The 13211-nt window shown below is 42.1% G+C and overlaps 5 protein-coding genes across 6 annotated transcripts; 2 read left to right on the top strand and 3 right to left on the bottom strand.

The window, feature by feature from the left end:
* On the top strand, window positions 1-1586 carry BCIN_06g06970 (hypothetical protein). Its single transcript, XM_001555102.2, has 2 exons — window positions 1-844; window positions 910-1586. The coding sequence occupies exons 1-2, from the start codon at window positions 313-315 to the stop codon at window positions 1494-1496; spliced, it is 1119 nt and encodes a 372-aa protein (XP_001555152.1). The 5' UTR covers window positions 1-312; the 3' UTR covers window positions 1497-1586.
* Window positions 1587-2262: 676 nt separating this feature from the next.
* On the bottom strand, window positions 2263-5364 carry BCIN_06g06960 (hypothetical protein). Its single transcript, XM_001555103.2, has 3 exons — window positions 3963-5364; window positions 3529-3907; window positions 2263-3269 (listed from the first exon to the last, which is right to left on the bottom strand). The coding sequence occupies exons 1-3, from the start codon at window positions 5273-5275 to the stop codon at window positions 2676-2678; spliced, it is 2286 nt and encodes a 761-aa protein (XP_001555153.1). The 5' UTR covers window positions 5276-5364; the 3' UTR covers window positions 2263-2675.
* An 852-nt stretch (window positions 5365-6216) lies between these two features.
* On the bottom strand, window positions 6217-7765 carry BCIN_06g06950 (hypothetical protein). 2 transcript variants are annotated; one of them, XM_024693707.1, is made up of 4 exons: window positions 7155-7765; window positions 6544-7098; window positions 6357-6467; window positions 6217-6306 (listed from the first exon to the last, which is right to left on the bottom strand). In XM_024693707.1, the coding sequence occupies exons 1-2, from the start codon at window positions 7440-7442 to the stop codon at window positions 6910-6912; spliced, it is 477 nt and encodes a 158-aa protein (XP_024549493.1). In that variant the 5' UTR covers window positions 7443-7765; the 3' UTR covers window positions 6217-6306; window positions 6357-6467; window positions 6544-6909. The 2 variants fall into 2 exon arrangements, with proteins under 2 accessions (XP_024549493.1, XP_024549492.1); XM_024693706.1 differs by having other exon boundaries at window positions 7419-7765.
* Window positions 7766-8660: 895 nt separating this feature from the next.
* Bctrm112 lies at window positions 8661-9767 on the top strand. The gene is made up of 2 exons (XM_024693705.1): window positions 8661-9010; window positions 9153-9767. Exons 1-2 carry the CDS (start codon window positions 8825-8827, stop codon window positions 9348-9350), a joined length of 384 nt encoding a protein of 127 aa, XP_024549491.1. The 5' UTR covers window positions 8661-8824; the 3' UTR covers window positions 9351-9767.
* A 530-nt stretch (window positions 9768-10297) lies between these two features.
* Bcrad7 lies at window positions 10298-13046 on the bottom strand. Its single transcript, XM_024693704.1, has 6 exons — window positions 12891-13046; window positions 12680-12833; window positions 12548-12622; window positions 12469-12496; window positions 12201-12410; window positions 10298-12152 (listed from the first exon to the last, which is right to left on the bottom strand). Coding segments are annotated over exons 2-6 (1884 nt in total). The 5' UTR covers window positions 12682-12833; window positions 12891-13046; the 3' UTR covers window positions 10298-10583.
* Window positions 13047-13211: the final 165 nt, after the last annotated feature.

Genomic DNA, 13211 nt, shown 5'->3' with positions numbered 1-13211 from the left:
GCTCACTTGCTAACCGGTTCTAACCTTTCTCATCGGAATTTTTGTCCCGAACATTCGAGTCTCAATCTTTCTTTGCTCGACTTGAGAAAAACATCGAGGGTTCTCGCTATACAAATTCCTTCTTGACCGCCGAAGAGCTAGTTTCTCCCGAAGATGCTGTAGCTACTAGAATATTCTTCCACAATTACCTGCACAGCTCCAACCCTACATAAATATACACTTTCCCGCCTTCCGGCAACATCAACAATTATCTTCATCTCTCTGCGAAATAAAACAACCACAAATTTGAGAAATCCAAACCAACAAACAGTCATGGACGACCTCCGCCACCCTCCAAACGAAGTCCCACAATCTCTCTACATCGTCCACGATCCTTCTAATGACCAGATCCCAGGAGGAAAGGCTCCCGCATCGCGGGAGTCCTACACTCCGTGGAGCATTGGTTTCCGGCCTTACGATATCCTAAGTCTCAGCCGCAGAACTGCGAGCAGCTATCTCCCTCTTCACTACGGTGCCGCGAACGGACCTCGAAGAAATCCTCCCAGCATTTACGTCACTGCGACTGATGACATTGAGACTGCAAAAAACGAGGTCCTTAAAAGCGAGGATGAGTTGGTGATGTACATATTAGATGGCAGATGTGAGGATATGAGAAGATGTGCTATTTTCAAAGCGTCGGACTGGATGCGCGCACTGAATATGTGGGATGGCGACGAGAATGAAGACGTAGATGACAGAGACGCTCGACAGAAAAGAGTGGGCTCCGAGTGGTTGATTTGGCCAAGTGTACCGAAAGAGGCTGTCATTCATATGTCGACAAAAGATGATATCCTCGAGGAGAATAGTGAGTTTTTTTTTTTTCCTCGTCTTGAGTTTTTGGGGACTCAAGAATACTGACTCTATGATTAGAAGAAGAAGCCGAAGAAGGAAACGCTTCGATTCTAAATCGTGCGGCTGGCCAGAAACATCAAAACGCATTTGCAAGCCCGAGTAAGAATCCAAATCCAGTCGTCGACAAGGGCAAAGCAAAAGCTCCACCGAATTTGCGTATTCAGAAAGGACTTGTGCGTAACGATGTCGACGCACACCGCAGACCTCTATACATGGTTGAGTTTTCCGACAATCACGAGTTTGCATTCTCGACCATCTACGTCATCGAAGAACAAGAAGCTAGTTCACGGTGTCTTATCCATTGGGGTCCTGGTATAGAACCCAGCTGGGTCAGCATCGAAAACGTCGATGCGAGGGCTGTGAAGGACTACCGACAACGCAACACCAAGGGCCGAGAAAAAGATAAGCCAAAGAGGGAACACGAAATTCTCTTTGAAGATCAACAATCCAAGGAGACTAAATTGGATAGCAAGTTCTTAGTCAAATGGGCTGATTCCGAGGTCTTGACCTGGGAAACTTATGATAGTAGTCCTGGTGTTACGAGACATGCTGTCAATGTATTTCGAGCGAAGAGGGACAAATGGCAGAGATATCAATATATGTGAAGATTAGCAATGAAGGGGTTACGGCAGACACTCGCGGAGTCTTGAAGGTAAATGTGCGGAGACTTTCCAAAATTTTAATGTGTTCCGGCATTGTTGGTGGATAAAATTTGGTAGTTATTTAAGAACTAGTCTGAAATACATTAGTTTCTTGAAACCCAAAGTTTTAGAATGTTTTCAAGAATGAATATTCATCCATTCACTAAAATATGTGCATGTCTGGTTAGTCTTCACAACGTCTGTGGTTCCAGCACCACAATTTTTGATAGCTGAACCCCAATAGACCGAGCTTGCCCAAATCTTGAAATAGATCGTGAGAATTAATGATCTGCTTGTTCTTTTCCACTTCCTAACCAAACCAAAATAGAGTGAGTCAAGTAATCTTATATTTTCACAAGTGCTCAAGAATCAAGACATTATTCTCACATGCAGGTCATGAAAGTGGATGGTTTCAACTTAGTATGAATTTGTCATTTATCTCCAGGTAATGGCTTTTGGAATAGTGGTGAATAACAAAATGGTCCTCGTATGAGAGAGCTCTGCGTTACTTGGTTTTGATTGTCTACAGAAAGATAGTTACTCACTGGAGGATATGTAAACGTAGAACTGAGTCCTAGTAAAATCTCTACCATACATTGATTTTTCTACCAGACACCAATCTAGCTAATCATGATTCTTCGTTGACAAATAACACCATCATGGATGATATCTAGACGTAAATTAATATATCTCCCTCCCTCCAAACACACCGGCCCTTTTAGACTCCATATAAGCCGAACGCATACAAACCATCGATATTTATGCGATAAGCGAAAAAGATCGCATTCAATATTCATATTCTCTAAAATTCACGGGAAATGAAATTCAGATCACTCTCCCGACGCTGTGCAGTCTACTCAATCAATTGCACATTCAACTATTCTTCCTCAAACATGCCACCCCATCATCCAAAACTTCTCATCAACCTTCTTCCAATCCTCCCAGCGACGACAAGATTAATCTCAACGCCCGGATGCGGTTCATGAGATTATATACTTTTTTTTTGCTCCTGTTTAAACCGCTGCCTCCCTAGAAACAGGTGTGAATTGCCGAACACTATTATATAAATTTTGTGCAGCAAAGCCCATTTCTACAATTGCTTTTAGAAATTCAACCCAGGGGACGTCACCCGGTATATTGTTCTTACCAGGTTGGAAAAAGGGCATTGAGGATTCGCATAAGGTGATGTGGGATTTTGACTTTAGGTTCTTCGACGTTGGGTAGTTCGGCATTGAGTTCAGGCTCGAGATTCTGGGGTTGAGCCTCAGTTTGCGTGGATGGCTGTGAGGATTCTCTTGTCTTGGATTTCTTTTTCTTCGTTTTTTTCTGATTTTTGTTGTTTTCCTCATCATGTGCACATTTTTGAGCGCTTGTATTTCTTTGAGATTGTGGTGTAGCTTTGGTTTGTAAAGGCTCAACCCATGCTGGCGTTCTTTCAATCTCTCGCATATTTATTGGAGGATGTCCTCCAAAGCATGCATCGATGCTCCTCCTCGTCAATTTCTTCCAATTAGCATCAAACTTGTCCCAGAAAAAATCGAGATTCTTCTCTGCCAAGATCATTTGTTCCGTGTTTTGTTTTGTACGTTTCTGATCGGCGGGATATTCAAACTTGCCATCACCTGGCATGCAGTAGGGTACGATGCCTCTCAGAACAGAGTCCATATACTTAATATAACGTGTGTTAAAAGTAAGATCCTTCATCGTGATCTTGTGCACTTCTTCTTGGTGGTTGTTCTGCAAATCAACAGTAAGCATATGACTCAATTGTGGAAAATAAAAGGATAATTTGGGGACCCCATAGTCTAACAGGTAGACTAGAAGTGAGTTTCCGATCTTTGAAAGTACTTGAATCTTCGAAGATATTTCAGCGAGTGAAGAAACTCAACTTTTTTGAATCATCTGAAGATTGTGATTGGACTCAGGTACAAAAGACCCCACCATTGGACTGCAGTTTGGACGATATCAAGGGAATGAAAAGTGGAAACTTTCTTACATTGAATTCGTCGTCGAAAGTCGCAGCCCAAGGTCGATAATTCTCAATTTGCTCAAGAGCGACCGATAACATAGCAAGGTCTGAGAATCGATGAAGAAAATATGAAGATAGATTCTTCCTTTCTTCTGGATCTTGTATCAGTTGCTCAAATTCGTTGACGATATTGGTTAATCCAAATAAATCTCGTTTTTCCCGGTCCCACAAAATCAACAAGAGGAACCATAGTTTGTGGAAGAATGGATTGCTCTCATCTTTGGGCATTATATGCATCCTGATTGTGCCGGGTGCTTGCGGAGCACGTGTAAAGTGATGACGGAGGGGTGGTGAGGACTGGATATTCTGGAGGTGGTTGATTGGTGCTTGGGTACTTATCTTGAGGCTATTAGATGGTTAGCTTAATGATTGTGTACATTAGACAAGAAAAATGTCCTTACAGTTCCTTGAGCTTTAGAATGGCAATGAGGTATTCTTTGGGAAGTTGCTCGTTATACGAAAGTTCATCTTTGTATTTTTCCATCAATGTGCACAATAGAGCAGCTTGTTCATGAAGGAGAAAGTAAGTCTCATAGCTCGAATATGCGTCACCGATGATGTTGCTAACGACGCGGCCCCAGAAATCCTGAGTGTGTGGTCCAGTCGGATGTGGGTCGCCATTTGTGTCTAACAATGCATCATTCCGATGCTCGCTCCAATCGTTAACTGCATCAGCGAAAATTTCAGGATCCTCCCTCAAGTCAAAGAGATAGGATTCTGCTTCTGAAAGTCTTGCTTCAAAAGTTTCACGAAGATCCTCAAAATCGATATTCGCTGGTAAACGATACGGCGCTTCCGCTGAAGCGATGGCTAGAGATGAAAGTCTTCTGGTGACGGTAGATGGAGTGGGCCTGGGAGGTACGATAGGATCTGTCGTGATACCCGTTGGAATACTTGCATCAAGCAATGCACCCGATTCAGCAAAATCGTGAAGGATAAGCTCACAACACCTGGTGAGGAAAGGATATATTTTCTCTTGAAGTTCAAATGCCTTTAGACCGTCACCAGGGCTAAACTGTCTTTTTGTGAGCATCAAATCAGCAGCAGCGTTGTCTTCTTCCCATGAAACTAATGTCCCATATGTTTCCACCTTATCGCCATCCAGGAAAAGTGTATAGGACGGAAGGAAAGCTGGCTCAGGAATGAAATGCCCAACAGTTCCAAGGTGTGCTGCATCAACATCCGCGCGAGCAAATGCGCTTGGAGGATTTCTTCCTCGACTGTTGATGAAAATGATCAGATATTTACTACTAAGGTCTTGCAAATTGATATAAGGCCATTTGTACGCTTCCTGGAATTTCGATAGTCCCTTGAGTGTGCGTCCAGTACACTCTTGTCTATATGCCTCGTAATCAGGACGATGAGTAGTAGACATGTTTGGCCAAGCTTCCAAGAGCAGGTCTTTTCGTTTCGTTCTCGACTTTTTCATCCAACGCTTCTCCAGCGTATTGGCATGTAACTGAAGAATGGTCCGCAGTGTATTCCAATCCGATAATATCTTCTGTGAGGCCAATCGAGCCTTCTCACGAACTTCGTTTGGCGTGAGCTCCGAGCTTGAAGTGAAAGGAGACCCAGGAATGAAATTTGCTGGATTATCAACACCCTCCAAGCCCATGCGCGACATCTTCTTCTTCCTTTCTTCGTATTCCTCTTCAGTTGTGACCATTTGACCGTTGGCCATCTCGACTGCCCTATTGGTAGTTTGTGGAGCCATATTGGAATTGCAATTCTAGATGATAATCGAGGATTTCCTTTCTACCTATGCATGGAATCAAAGTCGATGAACTTGGAATTTTCTATTACAGTGAACGCGGTACCTGGATGAAGGTGTACCCCACCCCCGCCTTTAAGTATGTGTGGACATTGAATAGTATCACGTGGGAGTTTAATGGCATTATATCTAAATATACGCGTCATAGAGACGGTTTTCTCGGATATATTTATTACTAGGGCATGTGGAGGGCTTGAGTGTTGGATAAAATAGCCGAAGTCATCAAAATTACTACAGGATTTTGAGTTATTAATACAACTTTACCAGTATATAGTAACATATTGCTATAAAATAAATATGAAAATTTCAATTCGAAAAATTATATATATTCGAAAGTGATTTAGAGATGTTATGTTTTAATGAATGAATATTAAATTTTGAAGTGAGTTAGGTTTAGTTAATTGTGGTGAAGATACATGTGAAGACATAGACCCGGCACGCATTAAAGACTGGCCCTCGTATACTGGGAGTCCTAGAGCGCGTTTAATCTGATTTGGCTGATATATCTGACGTATAAACTTTGGATCTCAAGAGACTTCAATAATACCCATAACTTTGATACTTCCACAAGTTAACCTGAACCAATTCAAACATTCTCCTCCGTCTGTGCCACCTTCTTCTTCGCTGATCGCCGGATAACTTTTTCATAAAACTCCATATGTAAGTCACAATTGTAGTAATCCATTTCCAAGCTAGTAACAATACATACTGAGGGATACGCCAACTAGAAGGAGTAACATTCTGATCGTCTGCAAAAGCGGGCTCGGTCAACCCTTCACCTCTTTGTGTCTATACGTCATTATCATTTTTCTTCATGCGATCAATGGGAGCAGCTTTTAGTATCTTGATAGTCTGGTTGGCAAGGAAGACGATATTCTCGACATTGAAAACTACCAAGTAGGTTATTATGCAACCGCGACACCCATCATGATATCAACATGCGCCAGGGCGCTATCATTGATGCTCCAGATAGACTGATCCTTGTATCAGTAATGAATTGAGTTTTCAGGAATCTGAAACTTACCATTGTAAATGATAGTGGCAGGAAGAATATGCCCACGAAGGTGAGTAATCTCACATTCTCTCCCAGTCTTGTCGACGCTCTTGATTCCATGACTTCACTAGCGTTGAAAAGCTATAGAGAATTAGACCATTTAATTTGTCATTTATTTTAGACAGCGTCTTGAATTGAAGATAGTAATGATACATACGCCGTCTCTGAGGTCTTTAGTAAGCTCCCGTTGATCACTAAAACGACTTTGTATCCTAATGAAATCTTCCTTGGGCAAACCTGATTTCTCTTTAACAATTTTCTCCCGCTGTGCACTTATTTTTCCTCCTGGTAAAGGGAAATGTATTTTCAGACGATATTTTCCGAAAAATCCATGAATCCCCTCAAGCTGCGAAACGACTGCAGCGATGTCTGTTTCGATTTCCTTTAGGATGTTCAAAGCCCAAAAGTATCTCTTCGACTTGGAATACTTCCAATCATCCACGAGTAAAAGGTCATGTAAGTCAGGCTCTAGTATAGTGTCACTCTCACTAAGTAGCTTTTCAAAATAATTTGCGAGAATATCTCAATGACGGATAATATCTCTTGTGCTACGATCAATGATGCCTGAAAAGGCGGCAATAAACTCTCGATCAACATCATGTTCGCCATCACTATGTATACTCATATAGGATTCCATAAATCTAGGCGCTAGTAATAACATGCTCCAGTTCTCGGGAGACCACTTTTTGCCATAGTCAATGATTCCAACAATCTAATTAAAGGCTACGTCAGTATGAGAAGAAAAATGCTTGACAACGAGGGATTAACCGTAGCGCAACTGAGCCTTAGAACTAGATTATTGTTCTCTATACCCTCAATAACTGGTTCCCAGTTTCGAACATTATCATTGTGAAATGTTCCTATTTTCCAGATATTGCGACGATCTTCACACGCTCGAATCATCTCATAGAAGGTCATCTGAAAGATTGCGCCAAGTTCCTCATATTCTGAGCTACTAAATCGCTTCCACAATCCATGAGAGCGCAACGCATTTGTCAAAATCGCCTTTGATAAATTAAATTGAAAAATTACCTTTTGGGAAAGACGCCGATCCATCTTCCACTCCCTCCACACAGCCAGTCTATTGAATGGAAGAGGCCCCGGTAGATCATGAGTCTCTACCGCAAGGTGTAGATCTTCAATCGAATCATAAATTTTCGAGACGACCGTAATTAGTCTAAGAAGTCAATTAGCCTCTAAAACTTTCATCCTGTAGTTGGTGATCCACTAAAATTATTCTTCTCCATTGTCCATCGATCCCTACATCGACCTGGCTTCTGAGCTGTGCTTTCTTCCTTGGTGGATAAATCTCCGCAATGGGACTTATGATTTCATGTGAGGAGTCGTTACAGGTACCCTCACAGGTACACAATCTTCCCGAACCAATATCAGGTGCAAAGACTAAAACCTATGATAGCTCATAGTCGAAACGATTATTGTACAAAGAAGAGATATTGTAATCAAAATAACATCGTTGATGGCCCCAATCTCTGATCCTGGATGAAGAACGGCTATTTTGGAATCTTTCCTTTATAGAGAGAAACTTCGTCAAAGAATCAAGACCCAGTCCAAGTCGATAATTAAAGGGTAGTTTCTCAAACCAATCCCAAAAAAGAACCTCTGTAGAAGTTACCGATGTTTCATCGAACGTTCGGTTGATGCAGAGACTCTTGACTCTCTTATTGACTGAGCAACAGATGCTGGCGGAGCATTGTTCACTGCTGAGGATATGCTCGGTTCTTTTAAGGATTGTGCCGCGGGGCTTCTGAGTTGCTGATCAGAGTGTAAAACTCGCAAGAGCCCTTCTGCTATATCATTGGAGGTTTGTGTGTGTGCTTTACGCCCCCGATTGTTCCTATATCATTGTCAGTTCCTATCCTACCTCTTCACGACTTAATGTTGCAATGCGATCAACCTTACACGAATCTCATAACATTTATCCTATCATGGTCTTATCACACTCAACACCACCCTACGACAAACCACAGCCATCTACCATTGAAGCCTTACATGCATAGATTGAAAATGATGAAACTCAATTGAAAAAAGCCACATCGGCACACAATCGAAAAGAGAGAGAACCTTCATTGCGAAGAAGCCGACTCAACTAATAAGCACTGTCTTGCAAAATAGAAGTTCTATGAAGGGAAGTCAAACTTGACGCCAAGCCATTCACTCCGTTTTAGCGTTGATCTAATCTAATCTTATCTCCCCCGCGAACGCAAAAAAATAATTTCCTCTTACTCAACACCACCACATCACATCATCACACCTGCACAACACAACACAACTTCAAGCTTTCATCTCTCCACCACCAATCTCACCAATTCGTTCTCGAACTCTTACACAACCACGAATATTGATCAGCATATAAATCCCTCGCATACGAAACCACCCACCAATCCGCCCTCATCGCGCCCCGCGCCCCTCCGAGAAAAATGAAACTCCTAACTCTCAATTTCCTCACCTGCGCCGTGAAAGCCTGCAAATCAACCAGCGCATCTTTTCCTCTGCACCCAAAAGAATGTTCGCTTGTCAGTAACGATATACCCCTTAACACTGCTTTACTTCTCAATATTCTGCCGCGGATTGATTGGAAGGCGCTTTGTGTTATTGCTTCTGAGGTATGTTTTTCTCCTTGCGCTTTTCTCGCAATCATTGCTCCTCCTTGGCTATTTACAGTTTTTGTTCTACGCCAAGAGAAGCAATCATTCCGAGATGAAAACACCAGGAAAGAAAAAAAATACTGACATAAAACTATTCTAGCTTTCATTCCCCGCGCTTCCCCCTACACCACCCACCCCCGAAGCCCTTCAGGAAGACGAAAAAATGATGAAGGAACTCCATACGCTTCTTTTGGAAACAGAAATCGATGAAGGAAGTTTAGTTTGTGCGAATTGTGGACACGAGTATCGTGTCAAGGAAGGAATTGGAAATTTCTTGTTACCAGGACATTTGGTTTAGATGGTGAATGGGATGGGGATGGGGATGAGGAATTGAGATGAAGATGAAGATGCATGTTAAAATTTAGTATTGGGAATTGGGAATTAATGAGTTGGGCTGAATCTGGAATTGATCCAGGTAGCCCTGTAATCCTAGACGAAACAAAAAACCAAGACCTAGATGGACAGGGTGAAAAGAGAGGAAGAGAGGAGGAGATGAAGCGCCGAGATGGTATGGTGTATGGGATATGTGTTTTTAAGGCTCCGAAAATTTGAGAAAGGAGGGGCAGGGGAAGGGACAGGGGGAAAATGGCATTGCACACCGAATGCACACTCACAAAATAGTAACGCGCAGCTCAGTCGTGGCAAAGAAATAGAACAAAAAGATACCCAAAGATCATACATATATTCTTCTACATGCAAATTGATCACTGCAACAAATTTCTTTCCTTCAGGGTAAATCTTGGAATATCAGAGGTGTAAGTATTTTTTCCTCCCCATCAAACCCGCATACATATTGCTTGATTGCTATCAATCAAAACTTCGCTAAAAGACTCCATTCCATTCCCATCTCCTCAGTTAAACTATCAAATAGATCTCCATCCTCTATTTTCTCCTCCCCATCCCTTCTCATTCCTTTCCCTCTCTATTACTTTCCCTCCCTCTCCCTCTCCCTCTCCCTCTCCATCTAAACCATCTCACTTCCTCCACCCCCCTATTTCTCTAACCCTCATCCTCCTCCTCCTCCTCCACCACCTCTCCCCTCATGAATTAGGATCTAAACAAAAGCCCAAACTAGATTTCTTTTCTTTTCCTTTCCTTTCCTCATCCAAATATGATTTATTCATTCATTCATTCTATCCTATTCGCATTTTGAGTATTGAGTGTTGAGTATTGAGTATAGACAGCGACAGCGACAGAGAAAGAGAGGGATAACTTCATTCCACACAAACTAACTAACTCATACCGTAGAAAGAAAATATCATTTGAAAATAAAATTTAAAAGAATCATCATTATTACATCAACATGATAATCTATTTGATTTCTCATGAAACTACACAAGCAAGCCATAATTTAGTTAACTATCCATAAACACCATGCATGTATCCATCCATTCGTAAAGTACTCTCAAGTCTCAATCACCCACCTCACATTACATGTATCCAGTAATGATCCGGCCTGAATATTGCAGTCTCAACCCAGACAACCACTCTTCAATCACCAATCCTCATCCCCACCTCACCTCCCCTCCCCTCACCAAGCACTCATCCCATCACCTCCATCCCCAGTCCCTTCAATTTGCATCCCCATCGCATTAGGCATACCTATGAGAATTCTTCCTTTCGGAACCCTCACATCCCTAACCTTAAAACATCCAAATATGATCAACTTCTTCAATTTCGGACAAGTCTTAAAGATACTTCCAACTACAAAATCATTAACTTCCTGACAAAAACTAATATTCATCTCCTCTAGTTCTGGATATTCCTTTTCAAGTGAAAATGTCTTTTCAAAACTCGTCAGGGAAATATGACGACAAGAATTGATATCTAGATAACGGAGAGTGAGACCTGAATGTGCCATCAAGGCTTGAAAGCCGAGGGAACAGAGACCGATATTATCAGGATTATCGCGAGGAACGGAAGCATCGATATGACGGTTTTTGGATAGATCGATAAATGAAAGAGGAGGATTTAACCAATTTGTGAAAAGGTTTGCAAATCCTGCATCTGTTAAGACACTATTGTCTGTGATGCGCAATTTGTTTAGGTTTTGACAATTCTCATGAATAGCGTTCAAGACAGAATCGTTGATTTCATGAACTTGGCCAAGAGAGAGAGTTTGAAGTTGAGGTCCAACACTATCAAGAATCTGAACATATGGTTCTGAGGTTTTGGTTTGGTGAATTTCCAAACCGAGATGTTGAAGAGTAGAGATACGCGAAATGTGTGCAATACCAGCATCAGTGACTTTTTGGTTATGGGTGATTTTGAGACGACTTAGTTGAGGACATGTCTTGGTGATCATATCGATTTGATCGTCCCCAAATTGGCCATCTGTATAGTAAACCTTGAAAGATTTGAGGTGTGAGCCTTTCTCCGTGAAATAACGGTTCCAATTCTCATCACTTATAAGATTACTACCAGACAAACTCAGATGCTCAAGTTTGACAGTAGATGCTATAAGGTGTTCCATTACTTTGTCTTTGAATTGAATACCAGATCGAATGCGTAATGATTTGACACTTGGTACAACTTGAAATATTCGAATATAATCATCTGAGTTTAAGTATGCACCTTCATAGATGGTGATGACTTCGCGACCATTCTGAAGGAATAAATTCAAAGTATTGGAACGTAAAAGACGCCTCTTAGAAAGTATAGCTGACAATTTATCCATGAGTGGTTCCGGTAAATCTCCCAAGTCATCGGCCATGTCGACATTTTTGGCCAAGGTTTCGATACACAGGGTCATTAGATCTTTGGCGCCTGGATATACACCATCTAGAAGATTACTTTGAATCTTTCTTCTTTGTGCTCCAGCTTGAGACTTTCGTTTCTTTTTTGCTTGCCCTTCTTCCTTATTGAGTTCTTTTGTACACTGTGGGCAGAGAAGACCTCCATCTGGACCGGCTCGACTGTATGCTGTGACAGTGAATCTCTTTTCACAAAGTTCACAATTCTCCATTTGATCGGGTAGGGGGGCCATGCTTTCATTGAACAATCGTAGGGCGGCTTCATCTTCATCGGTCATATCTTCATCTGATCCATAAGCTCTCTGGCGTTGAAACTTTTTAGAGGCTTTGATTTTGGCAACTGCTTTCTAGAAGTTTATTAGCTTTTGGTTAATTAAGAAGAGCTCTTATCATACTTCTTCTTCCTTCTTTCTCTTATTCTTTTGTGCTTCGCTTTCATTTCGGCGGGAACGGGTACGTGTAGCAGGCGCAGCAGATGCCAATTCCTCTTCTCCCTCTACATCATCCGCATCTTCGTTTCCTTCAGCGGTTTGTTGTGAAGCGAGGGCCGCAGCTCGACGAGCATTCGCATCTTGACGAATCTGATTGGCATCGATATTGTGAGCCTGCGCAAACGATCAGTAATTGTGAGTCGCAGCTGAGTGGGTCGATTTGAAATCTTACAGCCAGGAAATCGGTCAATGCGGATTGACTGCAATTTTGTTAGTATCTTGGAAGGTTCGAAGTTCAGCTAAAGTCTTACGGTCCACGAATTGATCTTCTGGGAGCTGGTTGAGCATTAGAACCTCCAGGTAGAGGAGGTTGTGGAGGGGGATTCCTACGACATCACAAGTCAGCAAACACGGTATGAGAGATGATAGGGAAGCTGGCATACATCTTGTTCGTTTCCCTTGATTCTAGTATGAATTTCCGTCTGAATCAGTCGTAGTATTATGACGCCGGTCCTCTTTTCGTCCAAATCATATATGGTGTCTTGGTACGGAGGAGGAATTCGTGTCTCAACTTTGTTCTTTGATGGAGGATTTGTTCTGAGAGTTGCAATATTGAGTATGGAGAATGAATACCTGGAGTGAATAGAAACGAACCGGAATGTGAATAACTTCAGTTGGTTGGTTCTCTTTCGCCTTCCACTTCTTTCCTTTCTTTTCCCTTTTTGCCTCCCATATGAATCTGAATCTGAATCTGAATCTGAATCTGAATCCGAAGTCCCGCGTAAAGTGGTTTTTAGTAACACACAGACCGTGAAGCCGATGACATGCCAGACCCAGCACGACCCAGTAAAATGCTTATCATGCTTATCTAATCCATGAAAAGGTCCATTTCCACCAATCAGATGCCGACGTCTGCCTAATCACTCACGTGATACCGTGGACTCTGGTGTTCGAATCGCGTCTTTCATCTTTTAT

This window comes from Botrytis cinerea, chromosome 6, assembly GCF_000143535.2.
Source record: "Botrytis cinerea B05.10 chromosome 6, complete sequence".
Lineage (NCBI taxonomy): Eukaryota > Fungi > Ascomycota > Leotiomycetes > Helotiales > Sclerotiniaceae > Botrytis > Botrytis cinerea.
This window is presented reverse-complemented; position numbering and strand designations above follow the sequence as displayed.